The 20,700-nt window shown below is 41.4% G+C and overlaps 2 protein-coding genes and 1 long non-coding RNA gene across 3 annotated transcripts; 2 read left to right on the forward strand and 1 right to left on the reverse strand.

The window, feature by feature from the left end:
• Window positions 1-258: 258 nt before the first annotated feature.
• LOC122056164 lies at window positions 259-578 on the reverse strand. Its single transcript, XR_006133059.1, has 3 exons — window positions 502-578; window positions 362-419; window positions 259-277 (listed from the first exon to the last, which is right to left on the reverse strand). It is a non-coding gene; the product is annotated as an uncharacterized LOC122056164 (long non-coding RNA).
• Window positions 579-1,193: 615 nt separating this feature from the next.
• Window positions 1,194-18,074, forward strand: LOC122038293. Its single transcript, XM_042597960.1, has 2 exons — window positions 1,194-1,253; window positions 17,709-18,074. Exons 1-2 carry the CDS (start codon window positions 1,194-1,196, stop codon window positions 18,072-18,074), a joined length of 426 nt encoding a protein of 141 aa, XP_042453894.1.
• Window positions 18,075-18,481: 407 nt separating this feature from the next.
• LOC122038299 (sulfite exporter TauE/SafE family protein 3-like) lies at window positions 18,482-20,078 on the forward strand. Its single transcript, XM_042597975.1, has 8 exons — window positions 18,482-18,706; window positions 18,804-18,963; window positions 19,145-19,345; window positions 19,432-19,496; window positions 19,568-19,597; window positions 19,680-19,763; window positions 19,853-19,939; window positions 20,022-20,078. Exons 1-8 carry the CDS (start codon window positions 18,482-18,484, stop codon window positions 20,076-20,078), a joined length of 909 nt encoding a protein of 302 aa, XP_042453909.1.
• The last annotated feature ends 622 nt before the right edge of the window (window positions 20,079-20,700 follow it).

Here is a 20,700-nt window from a genome sequence, read left to right on the forward strand (position 1 = left end):
CCAACCCCACTTGGACAATGTTCTTGGCGCCTATGCAGAGGAAAAAAAATATAGAAGAATATCCAAGTACGAATGATGCTAAATTCATTAAACACATCTACAAACTTGCACATGACTACTACATTACAGTTGTATGTATGAAACTCACAGATAACATATCTACTCAACTGTTCATATTAACAATTTCATATTGCTGATTAAAATGTTCATATTGCTGATTGCCCAAACTAAACACACCAAATTGAAGATTTTCCAACCAGGTTCCTCTTTCTTTCCCCTATAAAAACTAATAATCAGCAATCGATCAAGGCAAAAGGATTATTGGTAGAATAGATTAACTAAATGTGCATGTTTCCAGAACCTCTGTAAACCATTTGTAGAACCGGGCAGCATTATCAGTAGGCTCGCCATCTCCATACCTAAAGAAAACAAAGGGATCAGCTCGAACTTTGAGGAAACTGATCGTTTATAAAAACAAAAAATTCCTGGCTTTCAACTTACGTAGCCAAGAAGAACAAAGCCAAGCTCTCCTTTTTCAGGTTCTCCTCGTACTCATCATCCTCAGTAGCATATTCGTCCTATAATTGAGGAAACTAACTACAGATCAGTCAATTAATCAGTAGTATTTCCAATGATCTGAAACAGAAGGAAGATAATCTTACGATATCCATGACTTTAAATATGGCATTAGGGTACCGTGCTTTTGCCTCCTCAGCCAGCGCCTAGAAGGGGGGAAAATCTAAGATCATGGGAGAAAAATTCAAAAAATGAACTACTCGGATAAAAACCCTAACCTTCGCGAACCCCTCAGCCGTCCTAGTCTGCGTCCCGAAGAAGACGGTGGCCTTCTTCTTCCCTTGGTCCTCCTTTGTATCCATCTGGGTCTTCACCACTAGCGGCTTCGGCGGCTCGACGGGCTTCCTTCCGCTCGATCGCCAGACGAAGAAGATTTCCACGCAACCGACAAGCATGACGATGACTATGCTCAGGACGACGATCAGCAGCCAGTTCTCCACGAACGCATCCCCGGTGCTGGAATCGAGCCCATATCCGTCGGAGAGGGAGGCGATGACGACCGACAAGAGATCAAGGGACGACGCCTTCTCGGAACCTATCTGCATCTTGGCGGATCGAGCGGTGAATCGGAAGCACAGATCTCCGATCTCTGTTTCTGTCTGCTTCGAATTGGGAGAATGAAGGAGGTCGAGATTGGGTCGGCGATGGGAGGGGAGGAGAAGGTAGAGGCAGAGAAGGTGAGTCGCCTGAAGGCGGCTCTCTCTCTCTGCCTCCCGTGGACGGCAGCATATAGGGTTAGGTTAGAGGGAAGAGTTGAAAATTTTAGCTAAGTATTGGTGGGAAAATTATCATAGACATCGGATTTTAAAAACCGATGTTAAAATCGGTGTCTATTAACGAAAAAACGGGGGCTCATAGACATCGCCTAAAAAACCGATGTCTATGAGCGAAAATCTGCGCTCAAAGACACCGATTTTTGGAAAAACCGGTGTAAAATACTCAAAGACATCGGTTTTTGCTTAAAATCGTTGTTGTTCCACTGATGTCTATGAAGGTTTTTGTTGTAGTGTCAAAATCACGTTTATATTAACTCTTGGGCGTATTAGCCAAAGCTAACTCGAGTTTTAATATAAATGCGGATTTTATCCTATAAACAAGAGTTGGATAGAGATGTAATTGGTAATTAGTTACCTACCGATCATACTAAGTCTTGGGCGTATTAGCCAAAGCTAACTCAAGGGTTAGTATGATATGGATCTTGTCCCACATGAATTATAGAATTCAGTGGGAGCATCATTTAGTTAAAGGCCTAATTAAATGATTTAAAGAATATGATATTTATTTTCTATATTTTTCTGTTGTAGATAATCATGACGTCAAATACGAACACTTTCTCCCTGCGATCTGTTCTTGAGAAGGACAAGCTCAACGGAGCAAATTTCCTGGACTGGTATAGGAATTTGAGAATTGTTCTCACCCAGGAACATAAACTGTACGTTCTGGAGCAGGCCATTTTGGAGGCTCCTCCTGCCACTGCCCCGCGAGCTGACCGAGATGCTTTCAAGAAGCATCAAGATGACGCATTAGATGTATCTTGTCTAATACTAGCGACCATGAACTCTGAGCTTCAGAAGCAACACGAGTTAATGGGCACTTACGATATGGTTGAACATCTTCGTCAACTGTATCAAGGTCAAGCGAGGCATGAGAGATTTGAGATCTCAAGGGCACTGTTTCAGTGCAAGATGTCCAGTAGGCCCATATGTACTCAAAATGATTGGGTACATAGAGAACCTACAAAGGTTGGGGTTCCCACTTGGCCAAGAGCTGGCCACTGACTTGATCTTACAATCCTTGTCGGATAGCTACAGTCAATTCGTTCTAAACTACAATATGAACGAGATTGACAAGCCACTGCCCGAGCTGCTTAGTATGTTACGAACTGCTGAGCTGAACCTTAAGAAGGCTAAGCCCAACACTGTTCTGATGGTTCAGAAACATAAGGGCAAGGGCAAGCCCAAAGGCAAGGGAAAGTCCCAAGCCAAGGGCAAAGGCAAAGCACTGAAACCTAAAGGAGGGGTCACCAAGGATGCTACCTGCTTCCACTACGGTCAGACCGGGCACTGGAAGAGGAACTGCAAGGTATACTTGGAGGATCTTAAGAAGAAGCGAAGTGAGACTTCCACTTCAGGTATATATGTTATAGAAGTCAATCTATCTATTTCTACATCATGGGTATTAGATACTGGATGTGCTTCTCACATTTGTACTGATGTGCAGGCGCTGAGAAATAGCAGGGCATTGAAAAAGGGTGAATGGAGCACGGGTTGCTGCTGTTGCTGTAGGGACTTATTTTTTATCTCTGCCCTCTGGGCTTGTACTAGAGTTAGTCGATTGTTGTTATGTGTCTGCATTAACTAAGAACATTATATCAGTTTCTTGTTTGGACAAGAAAGGTTTCTCGTTTACAATAAAGAACAAATGTTGTTCCGTCTATTTAAACGATATGTTCTATTATAGTGCACCTCTGATAAACGGACTCTATATTCTAGACCTTGAAAGCCCTATCTATAACATAAATACCAAGAGGTTCAAGTCAAATGACCTGAACCAAACCTACTGTCGCTCAGGTCATATAAATGACAAGCGCTTATCCCAGCTCCATAAGGATGGTTTGCTGGACTCATTTGATTTTGAATCTTATGAGACGTGCGAGTCATGCCTACTAGGCAAGATGACCAAGACTCCCTTTAGTGGGCACAACGAAAGAGCGACTGATTTGTTAGGACTCATACATAGTGATGTATGTGGCCCTTTCAATATCGCTGCTAGAGGCGGTTATAAGTACTTCATCACATTTACTGATGACTTCAGTAGATATGGTTATGTGTATTTGATGACACATAAGTATGAATCCTTTGAAAAGTTCAAAGAATTCAAGAATGAAGTACAAAACCAGCTTGGCAAGAGTATTAAGATACTTCGATCCGATCGAGGTGGAGAATACCTTAGCCATGAGTTCCGTGACTATCTAGCTGAGTGTGGGATTCTATCCCAACTCACTCCTCCTGGAACACCACAGTGGAATGGTGTATCCGAAAGGAGGAATCATACCCTATTAGATATGGTACGATCTATGATGAGTCACACAGATCTTCCGACATACCTTTGGGGCTATGCTTTAGACACGGCAGCTTTTATACTCAACCGAGTTCCATCTAAGGCCGTGATAAAGATACCATATAGGATATGGTCTGGGAGAGATGCCCAGGTGTCTTTCATGAGGATTTGGGATTGTGAGGCTTACGTTCAACGTCAAGTCTCAGACAAGTTAGGACCCAAATCCGACAAGTGCTACTTTATTGGATATCCCAAGGAAACTAAGGGATATTACTTCTACATTCCCAGTCAGCACAAGATAGTTGTGGCAAAGACTGGAGTCTTTCTAGAAAGGGACTTTGTTTCTAGAAAGACTAGTGGGAGTACATTCGATCTTGAAGAAGTTCAAGATGCGGATCCTAGCGCTGAAGCCTCGATGGAAGTTGAACTGGAACCACAAAGTGTTGAGGATGATGTTGTTCCACAAAGAGTTGAGGAACAACAACCAGTTCAAGTAGACCTACCTCTTCGCAGGTCTGATAGGGTACGTCGTCTGCCTGAGAGATACTCATTTCTCATGTCTGACCATGATGACGTTGTGCTCATAGAGGATGAGCCTACCACCTATCAGGAAGCTGTGATGAGATCAGATTCCGAGAAATGGCTAGAAGCCATGATATCCGAGATGGAATCCATGTACACCAACCAAGTATGGACTTTGGTTGATCCACCTGAAGGGGTAAAATCCATTGGGTATAAGTGGGTCTTTAAGAGAAATACTGACATGGATGGACTTATCTATAAGGGTCGCTTGGTAGCTAAAGGTTTCAAGCAGATTCATGGTATTAACTATGATGAAACCTTTTCTCCAGTAGCGATGTTTAAGTCCATTCGGATCATGCTTGCTATTGCAGCTTACCATGACTATGAGATATGGCAGATGGATGTCAAAACCGCGTTTCTGAATGGAAACCTACTTGAGGATGTGTACATGACACAACCTGAGGGTTTTGTAGATCCATAGCATACTAGCAGAGTATGCAAGCTGCATAGGTCCATTTATGGACTAAACAAGCTTCTCAGAGCTGGAATCTTCGATTTGATGATGCAATCAAACAGTTTGGTTTCATCAAGAACGAAGATGAACCTTGTGTCTACAAGAAGATTGTAGGGGATATAGTTGTCTTCCTCATATTGTATGTGGATGACATACTACTCATTGGGAAGGACATCCCTATGCTTCAGTCTGTCAAGACCTGGCTAGGGAGTTGCTTCTCAATGAAGGACTTAGGTGAGGCATCCCGCATTCTAGGGATACAGATCTATAGAGATAGATCTAAGAGATTGCTTGGCCTAAGTCAGAGTACATACATTGACAAGGTACTCCTACGGTTTGCCATGCAGAACTCCAAGAAGGGATTTCTGCCGATGTCATATGGCGTGAGTCTTTCGAAGACTCAAGGTCCCTCTTCTAGAGAGGAGAGAGACCGCATGGATCAGATCCCTTATGCCTCAGCCATAGGATCGATCATGTATGCCATACTATGTACTCGACCTGATGTCTCATATGCTTTGAGCATGATAAGCAGATACCAGTCAGATCCAGGTGAAAGTCACTAGATAGCGGTCAAGAATATTCTTAAGTACTTAAGAAGGACTAAAGAATATTTCTTGATATATGGAGGCAATGATGAGCTAGCTGTAAAGGGTTACAGTGATGCCAGCTTCCAAACCGATCAGGATGATTACCGATCGCAGTCAAGGTTTCTATTTTGCATTAATGGTGGTGCTGTCAGCTGGAAGAGTTCGAAGCAGGACACAATAGCTGATTCTACAACAGAGGCCGAGTACATTGCTGCATCAGAGGCAGCAAAGGAGGCAGTTTGGATTCACAAGTTCATCACTGAACTTGGGGTGGTTCCTAGCATTGCTGACCCTATTGAGCTCTATTGTGACAACAATGGAGCTATAGTACAGGCGAAGGAACCTCGCTCACACCAGCGGACCAAACACATACTACGACGCTTCCATCTCATTCGAGAGATCATCGAGAGAGGAGATGTGAAGATTTGCAGAGTACGTACAGAGGCTAACATCGCAGATCCCTTGACCAAGGCTTTGGCACAGAGGAAGCATGATGGTCACACTAGGTCATTGGGGCTTAGAGCCTACACTGATTGGCACTAGTGCTAGTGGGAGATTGTTAGCTAGAGCCCTAGAGTCAATCATTTGATGATTGTATTTTTGGACTTGTTGTATCATATTCTATATAAATAAAGGCATTTGGTTTTGGTTATTATACTTATTTGTATTGGTGCTAAATAAACTAAGTATAATAACGTCCTTGAGTAGAAAGTTCTTACCTATATCAATCGATTGGTTGAATCGATAGTGAGATGATATAAGGAACACTACTCTTAATCATTCATAGTCGAGTATTAACATTCAGGGACAATGTTAATGCAATAAGACTAGCATGTAGGTCAACTCGATGACTTGATCTCACAAGTCATGGATATAGAGATATCAAGTTGACACATGGGTATGCATTAGAGAATGTATACTGAATGACCCGCCATGAGAAAGTATCATGGATCGTTATATGAGTGTCATATACTTTCTCATGTGGCTATTAGTATGACTACTAGTCCTTAGACCTGAAGTCACCATGGTTCCATACATAAGGAGTTATGTACTTTGGTTTCGTCAAACGTCACCCGTAACTGGGTGGACTATAAAGGCGATTACTGTGTATGTAACAAATTATGCGGAGGGATGTGAGTGATGTAGATGGGAACTATCCCTCCTATATGACAGGAGCGACATCGATATTCTTGATAGAGTGAGACCACGAAGTTCATGGCCATGCCCAAATGAGTCAATATGAGATATTGAGCTCATTTGATTGAGTGAGTCTACTTGGAGTTCAAGATTTAGATTGATTAGAGGATGACACGGTCTATGCCTCACATTGATCAATCTAGATGTCTAGGATAGAAGGACACTTGTCATATTTTGTGAGGAGTCACAATTAGTAGTCACAAAGGTGATGTTGGATCTCAACATTCTTGTAACATTGGGTAGTAATGATGTGTTGCTAGATACCGCTCATTACTTATGCTCCTAAATAGGTTTAGGGGCATTGCCAACGTTACAAGAACTTATAGGGTCACACACTAAGGACAATTAGATGGAGATTAGGTTCATATGATGAACCAAGAGGATTAGATTCATTTGATGAATCAAATTGGATTAAGAGTAATCCTAATTGGTCTAATTGAGTTAGACTCAAGTTGATTAATGTGTTTAATGAGTCTAATTTGGATTATGACTCATTGAATCAATTTAATTAAATGAATTAGATTCATTATATTAAATTGACTTGAATTAAATGGTTGGATTAGATCAACCATGAGAGAGATTAAGTCAAGTTTGACTTGACTTGAGAGGAAGATGAAGAGTCAAGTTTGACTTGACTTTATGCCACCTCATTGGTGAGTTGGCATTGATTGGGCCAATGATGATGCTCCACATCATCATGGTTGCTTAAGTAGGATGCCACCTCATGGGAGTTACCAAGAGTTGTGACTCTTGGCATTCCATGGAGGTTACACATCTCTTAATGTGGCCGGCCACATTAATAGGAGGATGAGTTTCATTTTGGTGAGTTAATCTCATTCATTCCTTCATCTTCTTCCTTGCTCCAATTTTGCTCTCCCTCTCCTCTCCTTGGCCAAATCTCATAAGGTGCTAGCACACCTTGTTTTGGTCATCTCCACCTAGTGTGTTCATGTGGATACGTATAGAGAGTTGTCTACGTTGACAACTTCGAGATCCGACGAATCTTGGACGAGCAGGATACGAAAAAGGGCACGCATCGAAGGTATAACCTTTTTTTTCTTTTGTAGATCTAAGTGTAGATCTAGGTAGAAACTCGTATTCGTATGTTTTTCAAATTTTTCTTTGCACGGATCCGTCGGCTAGGGGCTTTTGGGGTTTCCGCGACGCGAAAAAGCGGTTTTCGCGGCCCGAAAAACCCAACAGTGTTTACCCTAACCTGAACTTGGGTTGATGCACATCAAAAAGGGGGAGATTGTTGGACCCCGTGGTAGTTTTGATGTGATCAACCAATTTTAGGTTTGGTCCTATTTGTCTGATCCCTGTGTCTAAGTGTGCAGGAACTTAGGAGCACAAGAAGTCGAGCGGAAGACGCATCTAGCGAGAAGGACGGCACGGGAAGGGAGCCGACGGGCTTGGTGCGTCCAAAGGACGAGAGAGCTGCGGAAGAGTAAACCGGTGGGCGTGAAGAACGTGCGTGGCGTTTGAGGGACGTAAAGCCGGGACGAAAGAGTGCTCGCGGAGAAGGCCGGGAATTGGGTTCGGGTGAGCCCTATTCCGGTTGGCCGAAATCACCCAAAGAAGCCGAACCATAGCAAGTCAACTGAAAGTTGACTTGTCAATGGTTCGGTCGACCAAACACTCTAATCGGTCGACTGAACCCCTTTGCATCAGAGCACAACCGTTGGTGACACGTCAGTATCACATCAGCCAGTGGTGAAGTGATCGGTCGACCGAACCTCATGATCGTTCGACTGAACCCAAGTTTATCCAGAGACTCAGTCGAGCAATTTGATCGGGCCAACTCAGCTGGAGACCGTTGGCCGATCGGTCGACCGAACATAAGGATCGGTCGACCGAATCCAAGCTCGATCCACAGAGACTGCACCTGGATGGAAGACTGGGTAGGTACAGCAGGTTCGGTCGACCGAACCTGGGGATCGGTCGACCGATCCCTCTCGAGTCAAAACCTGATCCCGAAGATCATGTCATCCGATAAGCTCTAGAACCCCTATATAAAGGAGGGTCTCGGGCAGCTTTTAAAGAGAACGAAAATGAACGAAAAAGCAACTCTTGTACTCTCATTCTCTTAGCAACTACTATTGTCAAAGTGTAAAATGCTTCTCCGCCTTCAGAGAAGGAGACTCTTTTCGTGCACCTTTCCACCGCCTTGGATTAACAACCGTCTCGGTTGTAACCAAGTCAAATAGCTGAGTTTCATTTCTTTTCTGTTATTTTGTTTTGTTATTAAGTGTTGCTTTATTTTTAGAGTTGAAAAGCTTTGAGGAGGGTAACTTTTAGTTTTAGGCAATTCACCCCCCTCTTGCCGGTCCCCGCTGCACCAACATTTTCCTTGATAACAACTTTGTTATTAAAAGAGGCAGAATATCAAGTTCTTTGAAAACTTGGTACGTAAAGATAATTTTATTCCTCTCAGAAGATAAACATCTCCCACTGCAACAGCTGCTACTTTTGTAGTAGTGCCCATGTAGACGGTGTTTTCCCTTTCATATAGTTGTCGGGTTTTCTGGAACCTTGCAATGAATTGCCGACATGATTAGTGGCTCCTGTATCTACACACCAGGTACCAGTAAATAACACCACTAAACATGTATCAACTAATGAATAAAATACACCTTTATTGTTCTCAGTTCTGAGAGGGCAGTCCACCTTAATGTCCAAGTCTTATTTCCAATCATTACAATTGGGACTACTAAGTCTATTCTATAGTATAACAGCTAGGGGCTTGACAAACATTTGAAATCCAAAGAATCATAAAAATATTTGGTCAAGACCAACACCTTAAAATCCCTGTGAATTTTATATGTCACGATACTGTGGACGTATACAAAATCAAAGAGGAGATTTTATCCATTAATTTTATTATCTCGTCAACCTAACTTTATGACAAATAAAATTAATAGTTGGTCTATCTTTGATCAAATATTTGGTCAAAACTTTGAATTTAAAATAATATTGATTCCTCAAAACAATATCATTTAAATTCACCAACACCTCAAACGCAGGGAATTATGCATGCCATGTTAGTGTGGACGTATACAAATTCAACATTTGTAAGAGGAGGGGCTTACCCATTAATTTTATTATCTTGTCATCCTAACTTTATGACAAATAAAATTAATAGTTGGTTTTCCTTTGGTCACGCAAAACAATAGCAGTGACTCCGTTAGGGAGGATACTTTTGAATGCGTCTAAGTGTATACCATTACTTGATACTAAGTCCATTAAATAGGATTATGCCCCTTCAGTTGGAGAAGATCACACGCTCTAAATAATTTTCTATAACCATCCATAAAGGAAGTTTGATCTAGTGATCCACAACAAACCCATCCATTATGGAGGGAGGCACTCAGAGCCAACACGTAAGCTTGTTGCATCACTTACAAACCAGTAATGGAGACCGTGGAATTTGTTAAAAATCCCTCTCCCACTTAGTTATTTAAGGTGAGGATTTTTGACTATGCTAGCATACTTCACATGCACACACACACATCACAGTAAATAAAAGCAATAAATATGGAAATTAATTTTCCAACTATTATGGCTTCTTCCATCACTGTCCTTCGTGTTGGAACCCTAAGGTTGTTTTGGTGTGATCAACAAGTTAAGTTAGGTCTTGTGTGTTTTAAACCTTCTGTCTAAGTGTGCAGGAGCTTATGAGCACAGGTAGTCGAGCGGAAGACGCATCTAGCGAGAAGGACGGCAGTCCGAGGGACGAGGTGCTGCGGAAGAGTACATCGGCGGACGAGAAGGAAGCGTGCGGTGGTTCCGAGGGACGAAAGTCGGAGCGGAAGATTGCTTGGGGAGCAAGAGACGCAGCTAGCGAGAAGGACGGCACACGGTGCATCCGAGGGACGAAGACTGCGGATGAGTACGCCGGCGGACGAGAAGGAAACACGCGGCGATTCCGAGGGACGAGAAGCCGGAGGGAAGCCCGCTCGAGAAGACCGGAAGTTGGGTTCGGGTGAGCCCTTTTCCGGATGGCAGAGATCACCCAAGCGAACGGATCCAGAGTAGAAGACCCGGACCGAGCCAAACCGAACCGGAGGTGAGGTCCCGGATGAAAAAACTCAACCGCTGTTGACTTTCGGCTCCGGGGCGACCGGTGCAGCTCGGGGCGCCCGGAACCCTTCCGGGCGCCCGGACCTGTTTTGTTGACCAGATTGCGTCAAATGCGATCTGAACGTTGGGGATAAAGTTTTATCCCCCCAGGGCACCCGGAACCCCTTCCAGGCACCCCGACTAAGGCTATAAATATAGCCTTGGTCCAGAAGCTTTTCATCAATTAAAAATAACTCATTGTAACAACACTTGTACACTCTCTCTAGTTTAGCTTCTCTAGTTGTGCACTTCACTGCTGTAAAAAGGCTTCTCCGCCAGAAGGAGATAATAGTACGACATCTTCCTTGGATTAACAACCTCCCCGGTTGTAACCAAATCAACTCTTTGTGAGCCTTTTACTTTCTGTTTTTTATTTACTTTATTTGATGCAAGTGTTCTGTTGAAAGTTCGAGAAGGTTTTTTTTTTATTTTACAGGGCTATTCAACCCCCCCCCCCTTTCTAGCCGGCCCAACGGTCCTACAAGTGGTATCAGAGCCGAGACGCCTCAGAAGGACTAACCGCCGTCTGAAGCAACAAAGAGATGGTCGGACCAAGCATCCACCCACCGAAATTCGAAGGGGATTTGCCACTTGGAAAAAGCATATGCAGGTATTCTTTACCACCGATATCGAATTAACTTTAACAATGAAACTTGGCTTTGAAGCTCCAGAGAACAAGGAAATATATCAATGGACAAAAAGGAGCAGGCCGACTTCGTGGCGAACGGTAAGACAGAATACCATTTGCTAAGCGTTCTTCCGCCTCAAGAAGTCAACCGGATCGGGAACTATAACTCCGCAAAGGAACTTTGGGAGAAGTTCCTCGAGTTGCACGAAGGAACGTCCGAAGCCAAGCTCGCTAGACGAGATCCGCTTCGCAATCAGCTCACCAGCCTGTGACTTGGGGAAGACGAGACAGTCACACATCTGCACTCCAGAATAAAAGAAATCATCACCAGACTCACGAATCTCGGAGAAAAGGTAAGTAACCGAGATTCGCTCAGGTACGCGTTAAATTCATTTCCGAGAAATTCAAAATGGGCATCACTAGTAGATGATTTTTACATTTCGAAGGACTTAGAAAAAATTTCATTAGAAGAATTTTTTTCAACATTTAAAGTGCATGAGTCAAGATGTGCAAGAATAAAGGAGCCCAAGAACAACGTCTCCCTGAAAGCTTCGAGAGATGAATCTGAGTCGGAATCTTCTCTCAACGACGAGGAAATGATAATGATAAGAAGATTCAAGAAACTTTGTAAATCTAGATCTACTAACCATTTGTAGGGGAAAAAGAAAAGGACAATCCGCTGCTACCACTGCGACGAAGAAGGGCATGTTAAGGACAACTGGCCCAAGTTGAAGAATAAAGACAAGGAGAAGGGTAAGAAGCCTATCCAAAAATGAAACGCCCTGAAGGCGACATGGGTGTTGGAGTGTATACTAAAAGCCTAGCTTTTATAAACATTTATTTTTGAAATAAAAGAATCACATTGGTCAATATCTACATTTATTTGTTAAATGTAATTGTTCAATTAATTTATAAAGTAGATAAAATGGAGTGTGGTGTCACACTCAGGAGATCATGTTGTCGGTTCTATATAAATAATAAACAGTTGCTCACGACTAAAATGGAAAGGAACAAACCATCAGAATAGTCGTAGTGTAATTAAGTATTAGTTTATCTTGACTAATAAATTATACTGATACACTTTAAGTGTATTGAGTAGGATCATTTAGGTAAGTTCTTTTTGTACTGACTTAGTAAAAGAACTAGACCTTAGTTATTATGGAAGTGTGTGCTCTTAATCCTAATATAATAACAAGCACATATATTTAATATTTATTTCTTTGACTTATCAAAGGGTGAGGTTTAGCTCGATAAATCAATATGCCCGATAAGTTGGGAAATGATATTACTTATAGTGTGTGTTGTTGATTATAAAGGAATCTGTGTCCTAGTTATCTAGGTTGAGAATGCCCCCAAGAGGAGCGCATAAGGATTGTCATGTTAAACCCTGCAGGTGGACCTAGTCCGACATGACAATGAAGATTGAGTGGTACTACTCTTGGAGCTAGATATTGATTAAGTGAGTTGTCGGTAACTTTCTTAATTAGTGGACATTCATAATCTTAAACACAGGGAGACTAACACACTCATGATAAGAAGGAGCCCATAATGTAATTTGGGATTGGTGCGGTAGTGCGATAATAACTCTCTAGTGGAATGAGTTATTATCGATGAAGTTGAGTTGTGTGTTCGGGGCGAGCACGGGGTACTCAAGCTCATCGAAAGGCCAAAACCAATTTCTCCTCTAGGTCCCTGTCGTAGCCTCATTATAGCCTCAAGTCCATCCAAATGTAAGGCTCTTCTTTGTGTCCAAGAAGGGGGCCAGACCATTGCTTGGTGACCAAGCATTGGCCGGCCACATCCTCTTATAGGGGCCGACCCTATTGCTTGGTGACCAAGCTTGTAGGGGCCGGCCAATATTAATTCAAATAGGAGGGTTATTTTGAATTTTTAAAATCTTCTCTTTGTAGAAAACTATAAGTTTTAAAAGAGAGATTTTAATTTTTAAAACTATCCTTATTTGAATTAGGTCACATGTTTTAATAGAGAGTTTTAAAAGTTTTAAAACTTTCCTTTTTTAATCATCCTCATGGTTTAGGAAAAAAAGGGAGATAAGTTTTAAAATTAAAATTTTCTATCATCATGTTAAAAAAGGAAATTTTATAAGAGAGTTTTTAAATTTTAAAACATGGTTTTAATTTTTAGAAACTTTCCTTTTTTAACTCCTACTTTAGGAAAGAGAGCTTGTAAAATTTTATAAGAGTTTTTTCTCTTGTAAAATTTTATAAAAAAAAATATTATTTTTCCTTTCCTAAATATGGTGGCCGGCCACCTTGCTTGGTGCCCAAGCAAGGGGCCGACCAAAACATAATCCTAAACTAAATAGGATTGTTCACAACCATTGATTGGTGATTGATTCAATCAAGAGGAAAGAAAAGGAAAAATAAAAAGGAAAAAGGAAAAACTCTTGGATGATTTTATTTTTTGTAAAAGGTTTTTCCTTATTTGCCTTGGGCAAGTAATATAAAAGAAGGGGTGAGGGGGCTTCATGAGATACAATTCTTATTCTCTTGCTTGGAGATCATCAAGTGGCTGGCCCTCCCTCTCTTCTCTCTTTTCCCTTTTGCTCTCTTCTCCTTGGTGGTGTTGGTGGCCGGATTTTAGAAGAAGAGGAGAAGCGCTTTTGGGTGGTGTTCATCTTGGAGGATCGTCGCCCACACGACGTCCAAGGCGAGGCGAGGAATACGACAGAAGATCTCGAGGTCATTAGCTTATAAAGAGAAGGTATAACTAGTAGTTTTCTTCCGCATCATACTAGTTATTTTCTTTGTAAGAATTCTAAATACAAGTGGCAATTAGATCTAGTGTTTCGAATTTATTTTTCGAGTATGTGTTTTCTTCTTTTTTGAATTTGTGATTCGATTGTTCTTTTTGGTTAACCTAGAGTTATTTAAGGAAATAAATATTAGCTTTCCTTAAAAAGCTTTGCCTAGGCGGTGGTGGTTGCTCCCATATCCAAGAAGGCCATGTGCCTCGCCATGCAGTCCTGGAAGCCAATTTTGACAATTAATATTTATGGAATTAATAACTTAGGTAGATTTGAATCAATAGTGTTAAGTTCCGCTGCGATTCAAATCTAAATCATTAAGAACAGATAAGTTAAATTTGGAATAAATGATGTTAAGTTTCGTCTGCAATTCCTAATTTAACTTCTAAAGAACACAATAGGTTATTTAAGGAAAGGTTCGACACTTGTACAAAATTTTTTGTACAGTGGAATCGGTACGTTTTCCTAGGACTAACCAACAATTGGTATCAGAGCTAGGGTTTGCCTCTGTATATTTTAAGAATTCAAATAGGTTATGCATATGTCATACATAATTAAGGCAGGATAATAGTAGGATGTGCTAACTCTTTGGTTGCAGGCTCCAACTATTATGGCATTTAGATATTGTGTGTGATTGGACCCTTGGACATGTCAAGGGCATTATTTTATGTGCATGATTGTATGTATAAAATACAGCAGGAGCTGTATTATTTTTAGAATTTTATTTTCGATCTAGAATACATGTGCATTCCCTCATGGAATATAGGATCGATATATGCAAAATTCTATTTTTGTCGCGGATCAGATTCTTGCGAGGCGTGGTACTTTTGGAGCACAAGAGGCACAACGGAATAAGAAGCAAGATGGATGCGACAACTCGATCCGATGGCGGTGGCTAAAGATGGCAGCAGCTAGGGTTGGAGCATACTGAAGACAGTGAAAGGAAAAGACATAATAGTTGGAAAATTAATTTCCAAATTTATTGCTTTTATTTACTGTGATGTCTATGTGCATGTGATGTATGCTAGCATAGGTTAAAATCCTCATTTTTAAATAACTAAGTGGGAGAGGGATTTTAATAAATCCCATGGTCTCCATTACTGGTTTGTAAGTGATTCAACAAGCTTGCGTGTTGGCTCTGAGTGCCTCCCTCCACAACGGATGAGTTTGTTGCAGATCACTAGATCAAACTTCCTTTTATGGATGGTTATAGGAAATTATTTAGGAGCGTGTGATCTTCTCCAACTGAAGGGACACAATCCTATTTAATGGACTTAGTATCAAGTAATGGTATACACTTAGACACATTCAATAGTATCCTCCCCAACGGAGTCACTGCTATTGTCTTGTGTGACCAAAGTAAAACCAACTATTAATTTTATTTGTCATAAAGTTAGGATGACAAGATAATAAAATTAATGGGTTACACCCTCCTCTTACAAATGTTGAATTTGTATACGTCCACACTAACGTGGCATGCAATATTCACGGTGATTTGAGGTGTTGGTTAATTTAAAATAGTATTGTTTGAGGAATCAATATTATTCTAAATTTAGAGTCTTGACCAAAGTTCTTTTTGTGATTCTTAGGATGACTTTCAACCCACTGGCCATTATACTGAAAGAGAACAAACTTACTGGTCCAAACTATATTGATTCAAAAAGAAACCTGGACATAGTTCTTCCTGCTGAAAGCTATAATTTTGTGTAACGCCCCGCCTTCTACTGACTAGGCTGTAAGGCCGAGGGTTACATTATGCTAAACTATTCTTGGGCTATCACTAAGCACATAGGTGCGGAAAAGCTGAAATAATTAAAACTCCCTGCTATTTACTATAAAATCTAGAAATTATACCCAGAATACACTTCTGAAGTTGTACATATGCTAAAGAAAGGAACTTAACTTTCTATTCGATCAAAAAGATGAAATTAGACACTTCTAGCTGAAATCAGACATTCCAATCGATCGGTTGATCGATTGGAGTTGTCTGATCGATCCACTGATCGATTCAACGTGCTACTGTGCACGGAGTCAATTCTGGATCAATTGGATGATCGATCCAGCCTGGCCAATCAATCCGATAATCGATTCAGAGGCTCTCTGTTCGCGGAAATTAAATTCCCGATCGATCGGCTGATCGACCCATGGCCTATCGATCAGCTGATCGATTCATCAATTTTCTGTACGCGGCAGATCGCTTCCCAATCGATCGGCTGATCGATTCAATAGCGTTCTGTACGCGGGGATTTCTTCTAATCGATCGGCTAATCGATTGAGGACTCCTCAATCGATCAACTAATTGATTGAGTTTCTGATTTCTGCAGAAATCCCACCCGAACTCGTACAGGACCTTCAGAAATTAAATAAAAGCATAATACCACTACTAAGCATGTCATTACTCATGGTTAGCTGTCTAATATCAGGACAACTAATAATCTAAGCACATTTTCATAGTTCAAGACACTTAAACATCTAAGAATGCGGAAAAGTAACACTATAAGAAATACTAAGTCTTTAGACTTGCTAGTCACCAAGAATCTTTATTCCAAGTTCCTTCGCACACACAACTTATCGCATTGTCCTCCAGCCTCCACTAATCCATCTTCCCTTTACCTTTATCTGCAGTATAAGGAAAAAGAAACTATAAGCTTGGGAGCTTAGTAAGAACCATCTACCTCACAAAACATGCATTCGAAGAAATCATGCTTTCAAAAGATGCTATTTGAAATTCATGCTGATGATCATGCTGAAAAAGCTAAAACATGGCATATGGACATACAAGTCATAGAAATTAAAAACTGAACATAAAGCTATTTGTTATATCGATAAGAAAACTAAACTGAAGCTGAGCTATTTTCACATATCTGGTTTGTGAAGTTTAAAAACTATTTTCATAATAGGTAAACATAATAATCATGCTGCTGATGGGCCCGGCAATTGTACTTGCTATGCGGGTATCCCTAACTAGGCACGAGGTAGCAAGTCCCGAATCTAGTAGGGGTACTAGGTTATCTAAATCTAGGGACGACTATGGGAGCCCAACCCAAGGACAACTAAAAGTCCAGTACAGTGCCACTGATAAAGTAAAATACTGATTTATAAGCTAATTTATCTTATCTTGTTCTAACTAGGTTATCTGAACCTAGAGGCGACTATGGGAGCCCACCCATTGGACCGTAGTCCCATATAAACTGAAGCAACACTACAAGAAAATTGGGATTCTACAACACTTAAACGACAACGCTTTTTATAAAAATCGTTGTCTATTTTTTTTTAACAACGCTTTTAGTGAAAAGCGTTGTTTATTTCATTATTTTTTTATTAATAGACAACGCTTTTTTAAAAACCGTTGTCTATTAGTGATTTTTACGGGTCAAAGACAACGCTTCGTAAAAAGCATTGTCTATTAGACCTTTTTTTAGTGTCTACGACAACGTTTTTTAAAAAGTGTTGTATATTGTTAAGTTCTCATCTAAATCTTGATTAATACAAACAATTGGATCTAGGTAAGGAGTAGAAAACCCGAACCCTTCTCCCAACTCCTATCTTTCGATCGTTTTTATCCCGAACCCTTCTCCCAACTCCTCATCTCACGCGGCCTTCTCCATCCAACTCCTCTCCGGCAAACCCATCTCTGGCGAACCCCTCTCCGCGAACCACTCCTCTGAACTCCTCTCCGTCAAGACCACACCTTCGTCAAGCGGCAAATCCTGGTGCTGAGGCGATCGACCACGGCAGATCCCGGTGCTGAGGCCTCCTCTCTTCCCTGCCGCCGCTTCCACTTTCCACCCAGAAAAACCCTTCCCCTCAGCCTCCTCTCCTCTCTTCTCTCCTTCCTTTACGTTCGATCCAATCAGATGTCGGCTTCCTCCCGCGCCCCATCAACAGCGCCGCCCTCGTTCGGCCCTCGTCGACGGGAGAGCTGCAATCGTCAGAATATGCTTCCCTGCTTTGGCCTGGGCGAACATTCTCTACATCAAGGGCGGGAACTACAACGCACAGGTGGTGATCCCCGATGACAAGCCGGATGAGTCGCTGCTACGGAGGTTCACGAGGGAGGTGATGAAGGCGAGGGTGCTCCAAGAGTGCAAGATACGGAGGTGATTCGAGAACACTGTGGAGAAGAAGAAGCGCATGGTCCAGGACGCCGCCCGCAAGAATCGGAGATGGTATGTCTCGAACTTTCATTTCTTTAGGTTTTCCATTGGTTCTGCTGATTTCAGATTCAAGAAACTACTTTAATTATTTAAACCTCTCTGCTCGCTCCCCGAGGGTGTCGCCTGGCCTCTGCCATCTTCTTAATTATCCTCCCTTTCTGGCTGAGTTCCTTATTCTGTTCCTTGCTTGGTGATTTGCTATTATGGAAGGGCCAAAATTGGTCGTAATCCCATAACGTTGATGTTTTTATTTAGGCATTTGATATAACCTGCCAGGAAAGCGAAAGCTAGGATCTTTCGTTGCGTTCGTAGCCAAAGCTCACGGCGAATGAGCAAAGGTGAGGAACCGTGCAGATGGAATGGAAATGGCTGGGAAAGTTGGGGTCGGCGACCGTGCTTGGATTAGTTTGCCTCTTGGTATCATTAGCGGTGGTGTCGTCGGAGCGGAGCATTAGAATTGAGGGGTTGAGGGGGACAAAGCGTACTGTTCAGGAAGAGGATATTGAATCTAATTATATTGCAAACTCGCTTCTTTTTCTATGGCAGACTGATAAAAATTCTTACAAACCTGTTTGGCCGGTAAACTTTCTGTATTCTTTCTCTGGTTGGTTGTTTGCATGAGATCGATCAAGTTTTGTGATTAATGAAGGCTTTTTCCCTCACTTTTTAGCGATAGCCCATGGAATTCGGGTGGAAAATTGCGGTGGGTTCCATGATTGGGTTCTTTGGAGCAGCGTTTGGTAGTGTCGGGGGAGTTGGTGGGGGTGGAATTTTCATGCCCATGCTTGCTCTCATCGTTGGTTTTGATCCCAAGTCTACTACAGCAATCTCAAAGTGTAAGAAAATTTACCCCCCAAATTCATGTATTTTGGATTTCTATGCATTCCTTTTGTTTCATTGTTAATCGATGTGTTTTTGTGGCGTGTGTTTTTTATGCCACTGAGGCCAAGTTTTTGTATGGTTACGTGACAAGATGAACTCATTCTTGAGTAATGAAATCTTAATGTTCATGGGCAGGCATGATTATGGGTGCAGCTGGTTCTACTGTTTACTACAATCTTAGGTTGAGGCATCCGTCTTTACATATGCCCGTCATTGACTATGATCTAGCTTTGCTCATTCAACCCATGCTTATGCTAGGGATCAGCATCGGCGTCATTTTTAATGTTGTCTTTCCTGATTGGATGGTCACCGTCCTCCTAATTGTCCTATTTATCGGTAATTTATCATTCAATGTGGATGATCATTCTCTTCAGTTAAAGATGAAAGGTCATTCTTGATGTCCTTTGGCTAGAACAATTTAGGGACCTCGACCAAGGCTTTCATGAAAGGTGTTGACACATGGAAACTGGAGACAATTCTTAAAAGGGTAAGATCCTTTTAATTCTCAATCAATATTGTGCAACTCATTAACTCTCATCTGTTTGTTAATTATTTCAGGAGGCTGCTAAATGCTTGGTACCCAGTGGGGTAAGGATACATAAATGTTGATACAATGTTCTTTGGTTTTTAAGGCAGGTTGCTCAATATGAAAATCATCTTTGTTGAAGAGCAGGAAGACATCGAGTATGAACCTCTTCCTATGACTCCTACTAACACGGAACAAAAAGGTGCAGCAGTGACAACAGAACTGGAGGTAGTATGTTAGCACATTTGTGAAATCCATGCTTCCATCTTCCAAATTTGCTAACTCTAACTTACTGGACTTCATGTCTCTAAATGCAGGTTCCACTTCTTCAAAATATATACTGGAAGGAGCTCGGCCTGCTTGTGTTTGTATGGATGTCATTTCTTGCACTACAAATTGCAAAGGTTAGAGACTTGCGGCATGGTCTTCAGGACTGTTTTTTAACTCTAAAGCTAGGTGACTGAAGCCACTTTTCCTTTTCCCTAGAACTCTACAGCTACATGTTCCACATGGTATTGGATATTAAACTTCTTACAGGTATGATGGATTTTCCTTTTTACTCTTTCCCTCTAGTTATTTGGAATTTATGATATTTACGATATTATTTCTCTATGTTCTGGTAGGTATGATGAACCTCTTCGCCTCCCGGTGCGACGGAGGTGGTTCTTCAATGCTTGTTGTCGTCCATGTTTTTACAGATTTGGGAGATCATAGTTGCAATCACTTGGAAATACAGGACTTGAAACATATTATTGCTACTTTTGTAGGGGATACAGGACAGTCGAGATCAGTACACTAAGGAGCGTCTCGATTCAGTAATTGATGAGAAATTGCTCATATTCTAAATGTTTCATTTTAGCTTTCTTTCTGCAAATACTGTATGCATTTTAGAATGGAGAAATTACAAGCTTTCTCTGCATATTAGAAACTGCACAGTTTGAAGAATGCAGTTTAGAAACTGCATGCATTTTAGAATGCAGTTTGAAGAAACGTTGTCTTTCTACAAGCAAAGCTTTCTTTCTGCAAGCTTTATTTCTGCAGTTTGAAGAAACGTTGCATTTCTGCAACAACAGTGCTTTTTGCAAAAAACTGTTTGTAGAGAGGAAAGCGTTTCATTTCTGCAAGCTTTCTTTCTACAGTTTGAAGAAACGTTGTATTTCTGCAA

Source organism: Zingiber officinale, chromosome 1B, assembly GCF_018446385.1.
Source record: "Zingiber officinale cultivar Zhangliang chromosome 1B, Zo_v1.1, whole genome shotgun sequence".
NCBI classification, from domain to species: domain Eukaryota; kingdom Viridiplantae; phylum Streptophyta; class Magnoliopsida; order Zingiberales; family Zingiberaceae; genus Zingiber; species Zingiber officinale.

What these genes read in the sequence shown, in the direction of transcription:
- LOC122038293 (XM_042597960.1), top strand. Translation starts at nt 1,194, where the DNA reads ATGAAGGAGGTCGAGATTGGGTCGGCGATGGGAGGGGAGGAGAAGGTA. An exon ending in AGAAGGTAGAGGCAGAGAAG is followed by an intron (nt 1,254 to 17,708) that starts GTGAGTCGCCTG and finishes CGACCACGGCAG; the next exon opens with ATCCCGGTGCTGAGGCCTCC.
- LOC122038299 (XM_042597975.1), top strand. Translation starts at nt 18,482, where the DNA reads ATGGAATGGAAATGGCTGGGAAAGTTGGGGTCGGCGACCGTGCTTGGA. An exon ending in TGGAGACAATTCTTAAAAGG is followed by an intron (nt 19,497 to 19,567) that starts GTAAGATCCTTT and finishes TAATTATTTCAG; the next exon opens with GAGGCTGCTAAATGCTTGGT. An exon ending in TTGCACTACAAATTGCAAAG is followed by an intron (nt 19,940 to 20,021) that starts GTTAGAGACTTG and finishes CCTTTTCCCTAG; the next exon opens with AACTCTACAGCTACATGTTC.